The sequence below is a fragment of the Taudactylus pleione genome, unplaced genomic scaffold (genome assembly GCF_031769625.1).
Source record: "Taudactylus pleione unplaced genomic scaffold, aTauple2 ptg001381l, whole genome shotgun sequence".
In the NCBI taxonomy this organism is placed as follows: domain Eukaryota; kingdom Metazoa; phylum Chordata; class Amphibia; order Anura; family Myobatrachidae; genus Taudactylus; species Taudactylus pleione.
The window spans coordinates 373639-395370 of NW_028285781.1; the positions used below are offsets into that span (position 1 = coordinate 373639).

The 21732-nt window shown below is 49.5% G+C and overlaps 1 protein-coding gene across 3 annotated transcripts in view; it reads right to left on the reverse strand.

The window, feature by feature from the left end:
• Positions 1-21732, reverse strand: part of LOC148442950 (gem-associated protein 2) — a 32688-nt gene that overhangs the window by 1971 nt on the left and 8985 nt on the right. For 2 of the 3 annotated variants that reach the window (XM_088463471.1, XM_088463472.1), the window contains one exon: positions 20662-21574. The exons of the other annotated variant lie outside the window; for it this stretch is intronic. In XM_088463471.1, the coding sequence (XP_088319597.1) occupies positions 21529-21574 (46 nt within the window). In that variant the 3' untranslated portion in view covers positions 20662-21528. Of the gene's footprint in view, positions 1-20661; positions 21575-21732 lie in introns of those variants that run through there. 3 annotated transcript variants of the gene reach the window in all.

The window sequence follows — 21732 nt, forward strand, 5'->3', positions numbered from 1 at the left end:
TTCTTGGTGGCAAACGATGAATTCAAATTGCCAGACTCGTGCAGTCATTTCACAGTATATGAGGCCTTTATCAGTAGCAAGCAGGGTAAGCCACATTTCCAGCTGTTGGCAAATGTAACAGGTTTTTGCAAAGTCTCTAACCATGGCTTGGATATAAGGAATCCCTTTGATTTGAGCTTGCTCGAATGCAGCGTCAGCTCCGTCATGGCTTAACAGTTCTAGCACCATCAGTGCTGTCTTTGCGGTGAATTGCACACGTTGTTCTGTGCTCAGATCACTTGTGCGCACACCATTGAAGCTGTAGGTGTGTGTATCAGCATGTCCCACGTCGATCTTCCAGCTTTGGACAGCAGCCCTTATAGACTTTGTGTCAAATGTCCATTTCTCAGTGTGAAGACTTACAGGGCATCCAGTCTTGTCAGTGACTTGGAAAACAGTCAGAGATGCAACAAGTTCACTAGCCCCTTCTTCTGGCTTTCGGCTGTCAGCTTGTAAAGTTAGCTGCTTTGCTTCAGCAAAAATCCACAACAATCCTGTGTGGGTGCAGGCGACACCATAGTCCATGAACCAATAATGCTCTCTGTCTTGGAAATCTTCCCACCACTGTGGAGCTGTGATCATAAAGAAATCCAATATGGACAGTTCAAACATTGGTTTAAATTTCACTCGGCCAGCAAGTAGTGCTTTGAACTCCTTAATCAGCATGAGAGTTTCTGCCATTGTCGTTAGCAACTATGTGTCTTTCAGCTGCTTCAAAGCCTTTGGCTGGTAAGGCTTTGTAAGGAAATACACTGGGATGCGAATTTCATTGCCAAACACAAAATCTGCAACTTTGTCACTACACAAACCCACAGTCAGTGTGTCTGTACTGCATGTATGCCCCTTGTGGTTAGTCAGTGTGTACCCACCAACCCCTCCTTCACAATGAGCAAGTAAACCATGAACATCATTTGCAATGGATGTTTCATCAGAAAACACATCTTGTTCACTTTTTGCATTTTTAAATTCAACAATGACACCTTGATCATGCCATGTAAATTTAATGTTGTCATGGGGGAAGTCTTCAGTCTCAGGGGCATGGTCTATAACTGCAATCCTAACAAAAATCCGGAGAATACCACTCTGCGCTCACCCAAGATATAGAATTTACTTATCTTCAATATGAAGTCCTGATCTTGGGACCTCAAATCCTTTTTATATTGGACACTTTATATGATAGGTGTGGGATGTATGTTCCAATGTTGATGAATATGTGGGAACATAAAACATAGAAAACAATCTAGTGCAGACGTATAAGAATTCACTTGAGTACACAATAATTCACATATAGGGGTGTATATGATCTACCCCAAATTAATACATATATAGTCCATTCAGGTATATGCTCTCCATATGTCCATATTAAAATGGAAAAAAAGGCACATTTAAAAACCAAAGAGACAAAATTTCCAAAAAAATAAAAGTGTTTTAATTGGATATATCCAAATGAAGGAGTTCCAAATAACTTTAAAAATACAACAATGCTTCACAGCTGAAATATCCACAAAAGGTGAAGATGGCTTCCTACCAGAATACAGTGGTTTTTTGTGCGTATAAGAGTGATCTCACTGCCCGCAGTAATGCACCCAAATATTCGATGGAAATGGCACCGTCCTCCTCTGGTCTGGTCAGGATAGCTGTTCAACACCAATACCGCCAACGCGTTTCGATCAGTACTCTGATCTTCCTCAAGGCTTGGATGTCTGCCACTCTTCCCATGGGTATTTATACCCAGTGGGATAAAATGCACCTAATTACTGGGAGGAGCCATCCTCACTTACAAAATACACATGTTTACAAATATTGCATAAAAAACTCTCTAACATAAAAAATATCTTCCTGAACAAATGACCATGCCATCGTTTCTTTAATAACATAAAAAACATAGATTTTATAGTCTTTATTTGTAAATAAAGTTATATACATAAATTTCCTGGATGCTGAAAGTCACATTGACAAAATGATACAGGATTTTTTGGCCCGTGGTTATGTTTATGAATCATTGGTCAAGTCCAAACAGAGGGCTATGGCCATTCCACGTGAGTCATTATTAAGCAGTAAACGTGTTCAGGACAAAAAGAAATATATACCTTGGGTTAATCATTTTAATCCATTTAGTAATAAGATTAATAGCGTATCCAAGAAACTTTGGCCTATTGTTCAATCTGATGACAATCTGGGTTTGCAAGAGACCAGCGTCATGTCTTGCTATACCAGAGGACGTAGTATTAGGGATCATGTCATGCGTGCTGATATTTCTGAGCCTGGTGGCAGTTCTGGTAGTATTTCAAATTTTTTATCATTACAAATGGGCTGCTATAGATGCTTAAATTGCCTGACTTGCAGGTATATGCAAACCGGCAAATATTTTAGTCATCCACATAGTGGAGCCAAAATTTAAATTCGACAGACTGTCCTGCCTCACGAAGTTCGTTGTCTACCTCATAACCTGTCCTTGTGGACTGAGTTATGTGGGCAAGACGGAACGTACTATTCGCGAGAGAATGACCCTACATCGGTTTGCGATTAAGGCGGCTCTAGTGAATAATAGTGACAAGCCGGTTGCTAGACATTTTCTGGCTGCCGGCCATGGTCTGGCTACTTTGAAATTTATTTTGATTGACCATGTCCCTGAAACTTTGCGTAAGGGTGACCGTGCAGCGAGACTGTTACGGTGTGAAACCCGTTGGATCCATAGACTAGAAACCTTATCTCCTCGTGGCCTGAATGAAAGCTTGGGTCTTCATTGTTTTACATAGGTAGTGTTTTGTATTTCTATCTGTTACAAAGAAAAGGAATTTAATCTTGATTGGAGAGCTTATTAGCAGTACGGGTCAGCTGAGGGCATTATTCTGACTGCTTTAAATTCGTGGCATGTGTGTTAGTATTTTTGGTGCAAGTGCATTTTATGAGATGTGTTATTAAGGATGTATTGCCCGATTGTAAGAATCACTCTGTTTTGATTATTTCCCTATGATACTGCATTGCGCTGTTATTGATGTATACACATTTTTTTTATATGTCATGCACAGAGCGGTTGCTGGGGTAACGGGTGATGACGTCACTGAGGTGCGGCTTCCTGTTTCCGCGTAAGCTGGCGCCGCACATGGTGTAGGTGGCGGGTATTTAAGGTGAGCTTTTAGTATGTGTGTTTATCCTGATGACGAGGGAATAAAGTACCCTCGAAACTTTGATCTTCATTACCGTGTGTGGAGAAATTTATTGACCGGAGTGCCGCCTACTTCATATTGTGCATATGTTGCCTGTGTTATCCGGGTTACTTGGGAAGGCACCTGGCATTAAGACATATCAACGAGGGAGTGCTGTCCATCTTTGCATCTATATCTCATATATATATATATATATTATGAGATATGGTAAGAACTTACCCTTGTTATCTCTATTTCTACGAAGTCCATAGGGTTCCACAGGATACCTTGGGGTATAGGTGTGACGTCAGTCGCTGGGCACCATAGAGTTAAGCTTTTCAGCCTCCCAGGATGCACTAGGGTCCCCCTCCTATACCCCGCCCCCGAGCCAAGGCACCTCAGTTAGTTATCAAGCCATAGGCCGGAGGAGGAGAAGGAAGAGAGAGAAAAAAGATCTGGACACATACAAGAATCACATTCTCACCAGAGGGAGACGGAAAACCGGTGACCAGAGCAAAGCCCATCTGCAGCACAGGTGCGACAGGGCGGGAGTCCTGTGGAACCCTATGGACTTCGTAGAAATAGAGATAACAAGGGTAAGTTCTTACCATATCTCATATTTTCTACTTCAGGGTCCATAGGGTATCCACAGGATACCTTGGGGATGTCCCAAAGCAGTATCCTTTAAGGGTGGGGACGCTCCTGTGCAGAAAGGAGAATCCGCCGCCCGAAGGAAGCATCCTGAGAGGCGAAGGTGTCAAACCTGTAATACCTCACGAAGGTATGGACAGAGGACCACGTAGCAGCCTTGCAGATCTGAACTGCCGAGGCACCACGTCGAGCTGCCCACGAAGGACCCACAGACCTAGTGGAATGAGCCTTCAGAGAAGGAGGGACCGGTAGGCCTTCATGAAGATAAGCTTCAGAAATAGCCATACGGATCCAGGCTGCCAAAGTTTGCTTTGAAGCAGGCCAACCCTTTTTACGGAAGCCATAGAGGACAAACAAAGCGTCCGACTTCCTAAACGAAGAAGTGCGGTCAACATAAGTCCTTAAGGCCCGCACAACATCCAAAGAGGCCTCACCCACGGAAAGACCCGGTGAGTTAAAGGCCGGAACAACTATTTCCTCGTTAACATGAAACTGGGAAACAACTTTGGGAAGAAACTCGGGCCGAGTGCGGAGCACTGCCCTGTTCCCATGAAAAACCAAGAAAGGGGGTCTACAAGAAAGAGCCCCTAACTCAGAAACACGTCTGGCCGAAGCAATGGCCAGAAGGAAAACAGTCTTAGCTGTTAGCCATTTAAGATCCACTGAGCCCAGTGGTTCAAACGGCGGTCCTTGGAGAGCCCTCAGGACCACAGCCAAATCCCAAGGCGCTACAGGTGGAACAAAGGGCGGCTGAATGCGGAGAACACCCTGCATAAAGGTGCGCACATCCGGGATTGTAGCAATCCTACGGTGAAACCAGACAGATAGGGCCGAAACCTGTACCTTCAAAGAAGCAAGGCGAAGCCCATGATCTAGTCCCGCTTGCAGGAAGGCGAGAATCCGAGACAGACGAAACTCCCGCGGTGCATAACCTCTCGGTCGACACCACTGGAAGAACGTATGCCACACGCGATGGTATATCCTCGCGGAAGACGGTTTCCGAGCTCGTAACATGGTACGCACCACAGAGCTGGAAAACCCCCGGGACCTCAGCATGGCCGTCTCAACAGCCACGCCGTCAAAGACAGCCGAGTCAGGTCCGGGTGAAGGCAAGGACCCTGAGACAGAAGGTCCGGTCGTAGCGGCAACCGCAGAGGACTGTCCACGGACAGACCCTGAAGGTCTGAGAACCAGTGCCGTCTGGGCCACGCGGGAGCTATCAACAGGAGCGTCCCTCCTTCCTGTTTGAATTTCCGGATAACCCGTGGAAGAAGGGAGACCGGAGGGAACAGGTATGCGAACTGGAACGTCCAGCGGACGGACAGAGCATCCACCAGAGACGCCCCTTCGTCTCTTGTGCGAGACCCGTACACCGGCAACTTGTTGTTGTGCCGGGACGCCATGAGGTCGATTTCTGGAAGACCCCACCTGTCCACCAGTAGTTGAAAAACGTCCGGGTGCAGGGACCATTCCCCCGGATGAACGTCCTGGCGACTTAGAAAGTCCGCCTCCCAATTTAGCACTCCCGGGATGAAGACCGCTGATATGGCCGGAAGATTGCGCTCCGCCCAAACCAGGATCCGAGAGACCTCTACGAGAGCCGCCCGACTGCGAGTTCCTCCTTGCCTGTTTATGTAGGCCATGGTGGTAGCGTTGTCCGACTGGACCTGCACCGGGCGACCCTGGAGAAACCGCTGTGCCTGCTGGAGAGCATTGAAGACCGCACAGAGTTCCAAGATATTTATTGGAAGCTCCGCTTCGGTCGGCGTCCACCTGCCCTGGAACAAGTGTGGACCCGAAATTGCTCCCCAGCCCCGAAGACTGGCGTCCGTTGTCAACAGGACCCAATTTGGAACCCAGAACGGACGTCCCTTGTTGAGGTGGGTCGTCTGTAACCACCACGCAAGGGACAGGCGAACCTCCTGGGTGAGCACAATCGTCTGGGACTTCAGAGACTGAGGCAGCCCGTTCCACTTGGACAGGATCAGGTGCTGCAGAGGTCTGGAGTGAAACTGGTCGTATTCCACCATGTCGAACACCGACACCATGGAGCCCAGTAACCTCATCGCCGAGTGTAAGGACACCCGGCGGCTGTGCAGGCAACTGCGCACCCTTGACTGTAAAGCAGAGATCTTGTCCTCCGTCACGAAGATCCTTTGCTGTCCCGAGTCCAATAAGGCTCCAAGATGCAGAATCCTCCGAGACGGGATTAGAGTGGACTTCTGCCAGTTGATTAGCCAGCCGTGCCGTTGCAGCAGTGCAATGGTCAGGTCCAAGTGGCGTAACAGGAGCTCTGGAGATCCTGCCACCAATAACAGGTCGTCCAAATACGGCAACATGCAGACTCCCTGCAGCCGCAGAGAAGCCGCCATGACCGCCATCACCTTGGTGAAAACACGTGGTGCTGTTGCCAGGCCAAAAGGTAACGCCCGAAACTGGAAGTGGTCGCTGCGGATTGCAAACCTGAGGAACTGTTGATGGCGCAAAAGAATAGGGACATGCAGGTAAGCGTCCTGTATGTCCAATGACACCATGTAGTCCCCAGGTTCCAGCGCCAAAATGATGGACCGTAGGGTCTCCATCCGAAACTTCGGGACCCGCAAAGACTTGTTGATTGCTTTGAGGTTGAGAATCGGACGATATGACCCATTGGGTTTCTGTACCAAAAATAGATTTGAATAGAAACCCTGGCCCCTCTGGGAGAATGGAACAGGCACTATAACTCCAGCCTGGAGCATAGTGTGCAATACCTTAGGCAGCTCCGTAACCTTGTTCCGGTCTGATGGTAGACCCGTGGTGAAGAAGCGAGCCGGGGGTCTGTGCCGGAAGGAGAGGGCGTATCCGTGGGAAACCACCTCCAGAACCCAAGTGTCTGTCGTAGTGGTCGACCAACACTGGGCGAACTGTAGCAGGCGGCCTCCCACCCTGGGATCCCCCAAAGGGAGGCCCGGACCGTCAGGCCGCAGGCTTGTCATCTGGCTTGGGGGCCGGACGTCTGGTACTCCATGCCTCCTTCCGGGGCTTGACCGATTTCTTAGGGCCAGCCTGTCGAGGAAACGACTGTGGTTTGGGCCTGCCCTGGGCCCTAGATGACAGAAAGGACGATGGTCCCGAACCAGAAGGAGCAGCGGCCGACGGGAGACAAGCAGATTTGGCTGCCGCCAGCGTGGCCACAATCTTATCCAGATCCGGACCGAAGAGAACTTCTCCGGTAAACGGCAATGCTTCCAGACCTTTCTTGGAATCTGCGTCCGCCTTCCAGGATCGCAGCCACAAGGTGCGACGAGCAGCTACCGCTGCTGAAGAAATTCTAGACACCAGAGTACTAATGTCTAGAGCCGCCTCGTTGATGTAGGTGGCCAAATCACGGAGATTGCCAATCAACTCCGCCTGTTCGGCCGGACAGTCGGATTCAAAAGAAGCCTCTAATGAATCCGCCCAGCGCTCCATCGCTCTGGCAACCCAGCAAATGGCCATAGCTGGCCGTGCTGCCCCCCCTGCAAGGGAATAAGCGGACTTCAGGCAGATTTCTACCTTGCGGTCCGTAGCATCCTTAAGGGAGGACATGGATGGCATCGGCAATGTGGCACTACGGACAAGACGGGTCACGTGAGAATCCACCTGTGGAGGGGATTCACACTTAGCAAAATAATTATCCGCGAACGGATAAGCCACCGCCAGGCGTCTCTGCGGCTGGTATCTTTTGCCAGGTTGTTTCCACGCCTCCTCTAAATGGTCCACCAACTGACCCGAAAGAGGAAAGACTGTGGCATCGCCCTTCACATCTTTGAAAAAGGCATACTTAGATTTAGCCGCTGGGGGAACTTCGTCCTCAATCACCAAGGCTGTGCGGACCGCCCGAATAAGTCCAGGAATATATACTTTGGACTTAGCATCAGCGTCCTTAGTATGGAGAGGTTCCTGATCGTAAGGATCCAGAATCTCCCCATCATCAGACGTCCCTTCGTCATCCTCATAAGGAGCGGACAGAGACGCCACCGGCCTTTTATGAGGCCGCATCACAGACTCCCCTTGCAACACATCCGACAAGTGCTGTACAGAACTCGTCAGGGAGTTAACCCACGCTGGCTCCTGAGAACCCGGGAGCGGGGAAATAGGGAGACTGTGGGGTACCACCAATTGTCGTGGGAACCCCTGCATGGGTGACGACACCACAGACTGCTGGGACAAACCCATCGGAGTAAACGCGGGCTGCGGAGCCAACTGGCCCACTAAAGCTGTTAACGCCTGAGCGAAACAAGCCCAGGGTGGCTCCTGTACCGGTGCTGTAACCGTAATAGGCCGCGCCATGGACAAACACTGCCGGCAAAGGCCCTCCGCGCTACCCTCCCCCTCCGCTAACGGTACTTTGCACGTGGTACACTGTAGCCGGAGGGGAAAATCACTTTCAGACATGATGGCACCACGTATGTGACCTCTCTCACCAATTAAGTATTAAATAGGCGAGAGACCACCCTGCAGCACCGCACCGCAAGGGCTTTAGCAGAAAGAACAGGGACAGTAATAAAGCTGACAGTTTAGAAGAAAAGTTACAGGCAGCGCTTGCACAGTCACATACAATGCAGAGAAATAACAATTCCTGCACTAACAGCGCTGATCACTCAACTACACAGACACAGGGCCTGGTAGGACACAGCGCTGCATACACAGACCTGAGCCACAGCGGAGGAGAGGTATGCGGGGGGACCCAGACCACGATGCTTCCGTCCAGCGCTTCCAGCAGCGTTCACCATGCGTTCTGGAGAAGATGGCCGCCGAGGAGCAGAGAGGAGGCTGGCCTGGGGGAGGAGCGCTGCCACAGGACCAGTCGGCAGCATGCAGAGAGGGCTGTGTGCAGCGGGGGGGGGGACGCCGGCTGTGAGACAGGGAAGGCGCGCTCCCCTGGCATGCATTTAACCCCTGGGACGCCGCAGCGCTACCGCTCTGCTGTGGTCCGCTGTCCCAGGGGGTAGTGGAAGCGCAGGTTGGTCGCCTGGCTCCACGCTGCAGCCAGTCCCCAGGGAGCCCCCTGCCTGGGGACTTAGGACCATGTGACCAGCGGGGACCCACCGCGGGACCCCGCTGCTTACCTTTGTCCCCCTTGGATCCGGCCATGGTCCGGAACATCTGGGGTCACCGCTAGCTGTGACCCCAGATGCTCACCAGCATCCCCGGATCGGTACCGGCGTTCTGGTACCGGCGGGGGTGTAGGGAAGACAGCATGGACGTCAGGACTGACTATCCATGCTGTACATCCAGATGTGCAGCCACAGCTGCACTGAAGAAAGCTTCAGGGGCTCTTCTAGCCCCCCACTCCGACAGGTGCACCCGACGCCGGCCGGGCACCAAACTAAACTGGGGTGCCTTGGCTCGGGGGCGGGGTATAGGAGGGGGACCCTAGTGCATCCTGGGAGGCTGAAAAGCTTAACTCTATGGTGCCCAGCGACTGACGTCACACCTATACCCGAAGGTATCCTGTGGATACCCTATGGACCCTGAAGTAGAAATTATATATATATATATATATTATATATGGGAGGTGCTACCTGATGAGACTAATTGTAGGCACAAAAACAGAAATCGCTGGTGCACAACTCCAAATTATTGATAATATATAAATGCAATAACATTTTGCAATCAATAGAGGCTTTTAGCATAATCTTGGCCAAGGTTTTGGGCCTACCCACCATATCCAGATAACCTCTTTAGGGTAAGGTCCCTAACATACTAGGATTCAAATCCAGAGCGCAGTACCCCCCCAAACTTGCCCAGCTAAGCCGCCCCAGGGCACCGCCATACACTCTTTTACACTGCACATTTCTTACTATGGCGGTGCCCTGGGGCGGCTTGGCTGGGCCAGTTTGGGGGTGTCCTGCGCTCTGGATTTGAATCCTAGTATGTACCTCCCATTATATTATATTAATATATACATACACACACACACTGTTCGCAAATACGCGCTGTAGTGCTTATTTTACCCACTAATGAGGCCCGGGAACTCACTTTTCAGAATGGGTGAGTCCCCGGGGACGCGCTCCGCTGCCGGCCACTCCCCAGCTCCTGGTAACATGATTGCTGTCTCCCCCGGCCCGGCTGCAGGGGAGACATCAGAAAGGAGGTGGAGCCAGCTATTATACACTGCTTGATGCTGCAGCTCACTCAGCTTGCCTCTGAGCGGACTGCCCCGTCGTGAAGAAAACTGTGGGCCTCCTCCCCTCCTTCCCCCTCGGCGTGCAGAAGACAGCTGGCCGCCTCCCCTCCCCCGGCACGATGAAGACTTGGGCTGCCTCGTCTCCCCCCTCGGCGTGAAGACGACTCAGGTCCTCTTCTCCCTCTGCATTTAAAAGACTGTGGTCCGCCCCCCTCCCTCCTCTGGTGTAAAGAGGACAGCAGCCCAGCCCCCGACTTAAGACGACACATGGCACCCTAAAGCAGGTAGCACTGCGCGTGGGCTAAGTGTTGTGCGGGGGGGGAGGAAGGGTAACAGATGTACCGCTGTCAGCTAGAAGTGAATGCAGACGCGAGGCCCCACCCCATCCCCCCTGCCTGCATTCTGAGGACATTCATTCAGTGACCGTTTCAGTCAATAGCCAGCCGGGCACCTGCTCTGAATGGCCCCAGCAGTCCCCGGCTTTCTGCCTCTAATCCCTGCCTCCCCTCCACATGGTGACAAGCAGCCCGTCTCTGCTTACTCATCCCCAGCTCCTCTCCACCTCATCATGTCTGCAGCTCCTCTCCCCTTCTAATACCCAGTGGCACCCAGTTCCTTCTCTTGTCCCTGCCTACCCCCCTCCACGTCCTGTCTGCAGCTCCTCTCAACCTTCTAATATCCGGTGGCACCCAGTAACCCTGACCTCATCAGTTACTAGCCATGTTTGCATAGAGGGGGAGTAGAAATGGAAAGGTATAATTCCCCTTCTGTATTTGTACCTGGAAGTGACTTGGGTGAGGGCAGAAGTGCGGTTCCCTGCCCACACAGTTCACTAAAAAAGAAACTTGTCCCCTCGCTACACTCATCACAAAATGATATTCCCCCTCTATGCCCACTTGGATGGTAGGGAATGACATTGGACAGTAGCTGATGATGTCAGGGTACGGAAACTGAAGGGGATCTAGCTGTAACCGAATAGAAGCCTGTGGCAAGTGAAGTGAGTCCATGAGGGTACAAATCTCTATCGGTGGCCAGATACTCCAGATGAGACAACATAGCACTGTGAGGGCCTGGAACTGCACTTCCGCCCTCACTCCACATCAAGTCCAGGTCCTTAGGATGAAGGGGAAATAAAATTAACCCTTACTCCTGCCTACCCCTCCACCTCCAATACCCGGTGGCACCCAGACCCTTCTCACTTCCCTGCCTACTCTTCCTGTCCCTAGCTACCCTCCTTCTCCTGTATGTTGCTCCCCTCCACATCACAGACCCTTCCTTCAGTTGCTGCCTACTTCTCCGGTCTCCAGTTCCCCTCACCTATAATCTGACTCCCCGAATCTTCCTGTTCCCCGCCTCCTACTCCTGTTCCCGGCTCCCTGCCTCCTACTCCTGTTCCCGGCTCCCCGCCTCCTACTCCTGTTCCCGGTTTTTAAAAAATGTATTCAGAAACTACAGTTTCTACGTAATTGTAAGAACAGTCAAATGCAGAAGATTTCACAGACATCTCCTGCAGAAGGCTAACTACCGCAGCAGACTGCAGTCCCCATTAATGTCAATGGGGACTGCAGTCAAAATCAGTTTTGTACAGAGGTCAATTGGGGGTATCAGTCGGGCATTCTAGTGGTATGTGAGAAAGTGTGGTGGCATGTGGGGACGTCTGAGGGGCATATGGGGAGCTCTAAAGCATAAATTATGATGGGACCCAGAAATGGTCAGGTAGGACCCCATTTTTTTTAAAGCGCCGGGTCCCTGGGACCCACATACTTTGCCGCTCAGCGCGGTCACATATACATATATATATAGAATTTATTTCAGGGTGTGCAGTCCAGGAATATTTCCCATATACTCTAAAATATTAAGATTATTTTGTAACTACTTTGAGAAACGCAAGTAATCTTATGGAATTTCTATCTTCTAAGCCAATCAGCCTTAGGGCCATATTCAATTAGTTTTGCACCCACGATACTTTTATCACATGCTGCACTTTGCCGACTTCGAGTGTTTTAGCCGCGGAAACTTATGCGCGCCCCCGCTATTCGCCGTATTCTATTTCAAAGGACGCAAAAAACACATCCCGGCGAAACTCTTAACAGGCGAAAAGTGTTGGCAGAATTGGGGAAATCAGCCTGACATCCCCCAAAAGAGGCACTAACATTGGGGATTAATGTAGATGTCCCGGATTAGCCCTACTGAAGCTATTGGGGTACTCAAGTGCTGTCAATTGCTCCAATATAGCGGCTTTGCGCAAGTGGTGAAGAAAAGCATTAAGTAGTTTTTTTTTGTGAAAATAAGTAGTCCTGTCAAATTTGGGGTACTTGAAAATAGGTGCAAGCATAGTTAGAAATCGCTAAAGTCAAGTTTTAAGTACTACAAAAAAACGCACCTTCAGCAAACACCTGCAATAAAAAAAAAAAAAAAATTGGGGTTGGGGAAGAACCCTCCTCCATACTTGCAGGCCCCCAAAAGTTTATTTTGCTAGTTTTTGCATTTGTACCCCCACTTTGTACTTTGCCACCTATTTTCAAAGTGCTTTTTTGGAGTGTTCCTTTTTTTTTTTAATGTTTTTTGACAGTTTTCCTTTGGGGGGCTGTCCAAAGTGGTTTCCGCACCTTTGCACCCCAAAACCACAGTTCTGCACTTTTTTCCGCCGGGTATTTATAGGCGAAACTATTTAGCTTATTACATTGCATTGACTTTCCGCATAAGCGAAAAGTATTTGCAATTGAAACGGCGAATAGTTTCTGCCTGGCGAAAAGCCGCAATCGGCAATACTTTTGCGCCAATCACGGCTTTATGCACCTAATTGAATACGGCCCTTAGATGGTTAGAGAAGTCTGTTCTCCAGGTAATCACTTTTCTCAGTTTGCTGCCTTTATCTGTAGCATAGCAAGGTGCTTATTAAGGGAAGACTTATTCTAAAAAAGATCCTCTGGTCTGTACTCGCTAATAGTGACCTGCGTAAGAGTACCGACCTTTGGTTTTTCAGCATCTTTAAAGCATCAGAAACAGATACCTGAGCAGAGGCTCCAAAGCCTCACTTACTTGTGCAAATTCTTTATATTGATTATTGCCCTTTCTGTGCTTTGCTGCACTTTATTATGTCAGATGTTAAAGTGTCACTGGATAGGTCGGAAGTGTAGCTCTGAACTCACTTCGGAGTTCGTAGGCAGTATTCACATTTTTTCTACTACGGGTTCCTTAGGGTCCACAGGTGACCTTGGGGGTATAGGTGATGACATAGGCATCAGGCACCATGCAGTTAACTTCTTTCCCCCAGGATGCACTGGTCCCCCTCCATACCACGCCACCCAGCCAGGGCATTACTCTGTTTAGTAGCAAGCCAGAGGCCGGAGGAGGGTACTGTATGAGAGAAGGAAGCCTGGAACATACAAGAATCACATTCTCGCTAGGAAGGAGACAGACTGTAGACCAGGCAACACCCTAGTTACTGTACAGGGTGCAAGGGTGGGTGCCCTGTGGACCCTAAGGACCTCATAGAAAGGGAGATAACAAAGGTAAGTTCTTACCATATCTCCTCTTTTCTACTACGGGTTCCTTAGGGTCCACAGGTGACCTTGGGGATGTCCCAAAGCAGTTCCCCTTAAGTGTGGGTACGCTCCTATACAGAAAGGAGGACCCACCGCCCAAAGGAAGCATCCTGAGAGGTGAAGGTATCAAATGAATAATACCTCACAAAGGTCTGGACTGAAGACCAGGTGGCCGCCTTACAAAGCTGTATAGCCGAGGCACCACGCCGAGCTGCCTACGAAGGGGCCACAGACCTCGTAGAATGAGTAGATATAGAAGCCAGAGCTGGAAGGCCCCAGAATGCACTGGTCCCCCTCCATACTCCGCCTCCCAGCCAGGGCATTACTCAGTTTAGTGTGGTGCCCCGGCCGGAGTGGTTGGGGGAGCACCGGGTTCTTTGCAGGGGGGCTATCAGAAGAGCACCTGAACATTGACATTTCTGCTGACTGGAGTCAGCGGGATTGAGCGGACGGCCCTGACAGTCCAGCGGAAGTCAGGACCCTCGCTCCTACACCACCACCACCCCCCTCCGCCACCGGAGCCGCGTCCAGGCACAGAGCCGCGAGTCTTGGCAGGGAGCGGCATCCTCTAGACCACCAGGGACAAGTAAACCGCCGGGCTCTGGAGGAAGGGCCTGGCTTCCCCGGCTGTTCTTAGGCCGGGGAGATGGCACGACTGCATAGCAGCTGGCCCCTTCCCCCCCACAGCGCGCCTTTGCTCCGGTCTCAGACCATGCTGACGTGGACTTCTCTTACAGGCACCACTCCCCAGCAAGCGTTTGGTGGCCATTTTCAGCTCCCAGGCAGCGGTGAGTAGCTGGTGTCCTGTGTCCCCCTACATACTTTGAATACCAGGTCTGGTATGTAGTTGCAGCCTTCGTTACACCTTGGGTTTTGAAGTTGATTTGCAGCACTTTTTATTAACCCCTTTCAGTCTTCAATGACTTTAAGGTTGATTTAAAGTGCCAGGTAGTGCAGAGTTTTTCTCCTGCATTATTTGTGACCGTTTGCTAGCATCTGAATGTGTCTGTGTGATTTGAATGTGTTACTTTCTACTATAAATATTGCTGTACACTATTTTTCCGTTTAACTCTGACTTGCTGTCCAGGTCTGGTTAGGTCACAAAGACACACACAGATATCGATCTATCCTTTCATCATGTCCAGCAGTGAGGATAATACACAGGTATCTATCCCCGCCTTGCAGTCTTGTGCGCGTTGTGCTTCGGGCATTGGGGAGACTGATGTGCTGCGTGAGGGTTTATTCGGCAGGTGTTATGTCCCTCCAGGTCCTTGGGACTGCGCAAGAACACCTGTGGACGTGCTTTGCTCAGGCACTGCAGACGCTTATGGTTCGCATGACTGTGCCCCCTGTGATCCCCCATGTGGGGTCTTCACAGCATCCGCTCATTCTGGCTCCTATGCCACAGATCCAGTTGGCACCGCAGGTGGTTAATGTACCCCAGGGGTCTCAGGTCAACCTGTCTGTGGGCTCTGACCCTGACTCACTATCTAGGATCCCTAGGGTGCTGGCAAAAAGGCCATCTGTGTCTCCTCGCCATCCCTATGTGGACGAGGATGACAAGTCATCAGAGGACGATGGGGTGCTTCCAGAGTTTGACTCGGAACTAGCCCCAAGGGATGAGCAGCACAAGTCCAGTGTTTACGTTCCGGGCCTGGTCCGAGCAGTAAAAGAGGTGTTGGTCATTGAGGAGGAAGATGCCCCTACGGCTGTTAAATCTAAACACCCCTTGTTTAAGAGGGTTAAAGGTTTTACAGCCATTTTCCCTCTGTCAGATCAGTTAGTGGATCATCTGGAGGAGGCAGGAAAGGCTCAGGCGAGGCGGTTCCAGGCGCAAAAGCGTCTGGTCAATGCATACCCCTTTCCTGAGGAGTACTTCAAGAAATTAGTTTCACCTCCTGTAGTGTACTCCCATGTAACACGCTTAGCCTGAAGTGCGACCTTACCTATGCCTTCCATTGCGTCTTTAAAAGGACTCAACTGACCGGAAGGTGGAAAACTGCCTCAAGTCCATTTACTCCTTATCAGGAGCAGTGGCCACACAGTCTATGACTATCTCTTGGGTGGCTAGGGCCGTGGAATCCTGGGCAGATCTGTTGGAGGAGTCCCTGTCTCCTGATGCTTCAGATGACCAGTTGTCCCTGGTGGGCAAGATACGTGACTCGGCTACCTACATGAATGAGGCAGCTCTGGATGACAGTTTGTTATCCTCCAGAGTGTCAGCCGCGGCTGTCACAGCGTGCAGGTCCTTATGGCTCCAGTCCTAGAGGGCGGATCCGGACTCTAAGAAGGAACTGGAAGTTTTACCCTACAAACGGGAAAGTATTGTTTGGCCCAGATCTGGACAAGATCGTGGACACTTTAGCAGCGGCCAAGTTGGCTCGTCTGCCATCAGCCTCGGTCCCCACCTCCATCCTTTCGGCCCTACAGAGCTTAAGCTTAAAAGCCAGTCATTTCCCACGCAGACGGCTGTCAGGAAGACTGGCAGACCCAAAAAGCAAGCTTGGAGTACAAGGTGTCCAGCTTCTAAGCCGGACGACAAGTTCACAGCATGATGAGATGGGCCTCCCTCTGGGGGCCCCCACAGTGGGAGGCAAACTTCTTCAGTTTGGCCAGTACTGGCATCAAACCACAACAGATGCCTGGGTAAGAGGTGGTCTCTCGGGGTTATGCCCTCTCGTTCCGCAGCCAATCCCCTCACCAATTCTTCCACTCGGACGTCTCCAACAAGGATAAAAGCCTTATTGATACAGGAAGCGGTATGTTCCCTGCACAAGGCAGGAGTGATTGTCCCAGTACCAGAGCCCCAGCGGGGCATGTGGTTTTATTCCAACTTGTTTTTGGTGCAAAAGCCCAATAGGACCTAGCGCCCTATCCTGAACCTCAAGTGCCTAAACAGGTTCCTCGTTTCCGGATGGAGACGCTACGCACTATCATACTGACTATGGAACCGGGGGATTTCATGATGTCCCTGGACATCTGGGATGCCTATCTGCATATCCAGATTGCGGCTTCGCATCAACGGTTTCTCAGATTTGCTGTTCAACAGCAATACTTCCAGTTGTAGGCGTTACCCTTTGGCCTATCCACGGCCCATCTGGTATTTACAAAAATTATGGCAGTAATGGCGTCCCATCTGCGGCTGCAGGAGATCCGCCTAATACCACATCTGGACGATCTGTTGCTCCTGGCAGGATCTCCAGCGGTACTTCTCCATCACCTCCAGGATGACTAGCCCGGTGCTTCAGTCATATGGATGGGTCATAAATTGGGACAAGTGGTTCCTAACTCAGTCCAATAGAGCTGCTAGATGCAGCATCTTCTGCGACTAACAGCAGCAAAGCATCTTCCGGACATCAGATAAGATCTCGGGGTTGCAGACACGGGTACGCAGATGTCTCCACAGTTGCCGAGTCTCTGTGCATGCAGCAATGCAGTAGCAGGGGTCGATGGTGTCAACATTTGACATGGTGGAGTATGTGCAATTTCATTCGAGACCTCTACAGACATTGATCCTTGCCCGATGGGACAGTTCACCTCAGAAATTGAAGGCACAGACAATTGTGCTCTCCCCGGAAGTCAGGTTGTCTCTGGCTTGATGGCTGCAAACTCAGCATCTCACCCAGTGCCGCCCCTTTTGGATACCGGACTGGACCCTACTGACAATGGATGCCAGTCTACGGGGTTGGGGAGCAGTGTCAGGTCCCCACTCCTTTCAGGGTCGGTGGACGCTGGAGGAAACTGTCCTACCAATCAATATATTGGAACTAAGGGCAGTCTTCCTGGCTCTCACAAGATCAAAACACATTCTACAAGGAAGTCCTGTGCAGGTGCAGTCAGACAATGCCACGACGTTGGCGTACATCAACCACCAGGGAGGAACTGGAAGTCAGGCGGCCATGCGAAAAGTGTCATGCATCCTGACATGGGCAGAAGGCCATCTGCCAGCCATATCGGCAGTGTTCATACCTGGAGTCCTCAATTGGGAAAAGGACTTCCTCAGCCGTCACGACGTCCATCCAGGGGAGTAGTCTCTTCACCAGGAAGTGTTTCAACTCGTGGTGGACAGATGGGGTCTTCCGGACGTGGACCCAATGGCCTCCCGACACAATTTCAAGCTACCAGTGTACAGATCAAGGACAAGAGACGCAGGCGCTCTACAAGTAGATGCTCTGTCGGTCAGGTGGACCTTGCGGTTTGCGTACCTCTTTCCTCCGGTGTCCCTTCCTCCTCGCGTACTCAGAAAGTTCAAGCAGGAAGGAGGCAGGCTGCTGCTGGTGGCTCCAGTGTGGCCACAGAGGCACTGGTACTCAGACCTTCAGAGTGTCGATAGACACTCAGTGGTTGTTACCTCAATATCGGGACCTGTTGTCACAGGGTCCCTGTCTTCACCCGGATCTGGGTCACTTGGCTTTGACAGCTTGGCTCTTGAGGCTTCCATCTTAAGGTCAAAGGGCTTCTCTGGTGTGGCGGTTAATACCTTGATGAGTGCACGCAAGCCAGCCTCGGCCAGGATTTACCACAGAGTGTGGCACTCCTACTTTTAGTGGTGCACCCCTAAAGGATATGATCCTCGGAGGTTTAGGATTTCCAGGATACTGGCTTTCCTCCAGGCAGGCCTGGACCTAGAACTCCGCCTGGCTTCACAGAAGGTACAAGTCTCAGCCCTGTCTGTGCGGTTTCAGAGACTGATTGCGACTCTGCAGGATGCGTGCACCTTTTTACAAGGTGTGCTGTGGATTCAGCTCCCTTTGTGCCTCCGGTGGAGCCTTGGGATTTGGCGGTTGTTCTTCGAGTCTTGCAGGGCCCGCCTTTTGAACCACTGGAATCAGTGGATTTGAAACGGCTTACGTTTAAGACAGTCTTCCTTCTGGCCATTGCTTCGGCTAGACAAGTGTCAGATTTGGGGGCCCTTTCGTGTAGCTCTCCATATCTGGTGTTCCACCAGGACAGGGCAGTACTTCGTACTCACCCTGGTTTCCTTCCTAAGGTGGTGACAAGTTTCCACATTAATGAGGAAATTGTGGTTCCGGCTTTTCTTGGGCTGTGTCTTTCAGCAGGTGAGGCCTCTTTGGATGTGGACCGTTCTCGGTCATATAGAAAGTCAGACTCCCTTTTTGGGTTCCATAAAAGGGGCTGGCCTGCCACAAAGCAGACTTTGGCATGATGGCTTTGTCTGACTATTTCGGAGGCCTACTCTAGGGAGGGCCTTCCAGCTCTGGCTTCTATATCTACTCATTCTACGAGGTTCGTAGGCAGCTCGGCGTGGTGCCTCGGCTATACAGCTTTGTAAGGCGGCCACCTGGTCTTCAGTCCAGACCTTTGTGAGGTATTATTCATTTGATACCTTCACCTCTCAGGATGCTTCCTTTGGGCGGTGGGTCCTTCTTTCTGTATAGGAGCGTACCCACACTTAAGGGGAACTGCTTTGGGACATCCCCAAGGTCACCTGTGGACCCTAAGGAACCCGTAGAAGAAAAGAGGAGATATGGTAAGAACTTACCTTTGTTATCTCCCTTTCTATGAGGTCCTTAGGGTCCACAGGGCACCCACCCTTGCACCCTGTACAGTAACTAGGGTGTTGCCTGGTCTACAGTCTGTCTCCTTCCTAGCGAGAATGTGATTCTTGTATGTTCCAGGCTTCCTTCTCTCATACAGTACCCTCCTCCGGCCTCTGGCTTGCTACTAAACAGAGTAATGCCCTGGCTGGGTGGCGTGGTATGGAGGGGGACCAGTGGATCCTGGGGGAAAGAAGTTAACTGCATGGTGCCTGATGCCTATGTCATCACCTATACATCCAAGGTCACCTGTGGACCCCAAGGAACTCGTAGAAAGGGCGATAGCAAAGGTAAGTTCTTACCATATCTCCTCTTTTTCTTAGCAATTGAGAGTTATTGTATCTTTACAGACAGAAGTTATTTGAACACCTACTTCAGCAAAAGATCACTCCCCTTCTTCCTAGGCTTCCATCGCGACCTCTCCAAGTTTCCGTGGCAAAACATAAAACAGTTTACTGTCTTGAAGGCCAACCACTGAGGGTTAAGAGTGTTGGATATAGTTCTAGAAGGACAACTCAGTTTACTGGTTCATATTTCTCCAATCCAAATCCTAGCCACAGTGATTGCTTAAAGGGGTAAATGCAATTCTGAGCAACATGCAGCTGCGGGTTATCACTTGGAACTATGGTAGAGAGGCACTCGTTTTATTGCACAAACATATGGAGTATGTATAATGAGCCATGTTGCAGTCAGTATGCATTCTGACATCATATAGGAAAATGCAAGTTAGAATGATTTAAGAGTCAAATTGGATGTGGCTAAAATAAAGTATAACCCATAGAGAGGCAATCTTGTCCTTTAAAAAAAAAAAACAAACACTCTTTAGCATTGACATGAATGACCGCAGACTAAAAGACATAGCTAGATCCCACTTTTAAGTTTAGAGCCTGCAGGAACCTTTGAAAAGTGTGTATGTACATATAGATTTTTTTTTTTCCCTACCTTACTGGCAAGGTAAAACAAAGCCTACAGGTTCCACTTGCTGGAGCAGTGGCATTTAATGGTCAAGAGGATCAGTCTTCAACTTTTTTTTTGATGCTTCCCAAAATTTAATTGCAGCCAACAACATTCCAAAAATGGTGATCCGATATGGGCACAGATCATAAGTGTGCACGCATGGACCACTAAATTACCTTGGTTGTAGTAGATTTAAACAAAAGCACAAATTGGGGGAGATTAAATTAGCAGCAGACTGATTGAGAGCAGTGGGCTACTAAACAGGGATTTCTTTTCGGGTCTCACGAGACCTGAAAAGGAATCCACGAGAACTGCTGTTATTGGGTGATAACAGTCAGAATGCACAAATCTCTGAACTTTTTACAGATTATGTGTCAATACCCAATAGCTATGTTAACGCCCATTAAATGAACATGTTATCGGGCGAATTAGCGAGGCTAATTGAATATCCCTGGTTGTTAAAGCCCGAGGCTACCTCCCATTGTTACTCATGGTAATTTACCGTGGGTAAATTAAATCCCCCCCTCCTATGAGGATACGTCAATATAGGTTATGGCCAGTAATTGTTAAAACATCTCACCTACAATAATGTACAATTAACAAGATAGTAATAAAAAGAAAATCTTTATATAAAGACAATAAAACATACACATTTGATAAAATATAACATATTCTGCAATTACCTCTGCAACCAAAGCATATGAAAAAGGTTTTAAACAACTTAATTTAGCCTATAGGAAAAAGTCCACCTTATTTTTTTTTCAATGGTGACTAAGTATTACAGTAATGATAAAAAAAATAAAATAAAAAAATATGAATATAAGCGTAGGAAGCTCATCATCATTAAAAGGGGAAGGAAGACTGCAAATTACACATTCTATTAATTTTAAATTATCCCAAATTCGAGGTTACCTTACATACGCAAAATTCTCAGCTTTCCGTAACACTTAGTTTGCAGAGGCAGAGTCATAAGTGCACACTACAGTAAGACAAACTGAGCAATACAAGTGTCCAACATTAGCAGTTTCACAGTTTTCCATGCTACAGGCTGCTTCAACTACAACAGTCCCAGCAGGGATACCATGCAGGTCCTGCTGGCAGAAGACAGGGGGTTTAAAAATATGAACATAGTGTTCCCAAAACCCTTTAGGCACTTAATTCACTCTAACTTTGGCCAATAGATGCAAAAAAAAAAAATAATCCTAAAATATAAACTCACTTTGGAACCTAAACCAGAAATCAGATGCTCATTTACTGCCATGTGCCGGGAAGAGTCACGTGCAATTGTAAATGGATTTAACCCTTCAATGCCTTGCAGGCTGCTTAAGCAGTGAAGGGCATTAAGTTGCCACTTCTCTCCCCACAGTCAAGGTTTGAACAGAAAAAGATGGTTGGTGCACCGCTGATGGAGGGAGACTATGATTTGACAGGTATTGCTGTGTGCAGGGGAAGGAGAGACAGTCAGTCTCTTTACATCAAAAAGGGTCATTGGAATCAGCCAAATCTCGTTGCTCAAAGTACCTAGATATGCACAAAAAAACAAAACAAAAAAACAAACAGTTTTATGACAGACAATGGCTGAAATGATGCAGCACAATTCAGCCATCCATTTACTAATAGGTGGTTAGGAATAAGGACCATGTATGCATAGGGCATACCCCATCAGTTGGCATTCATGC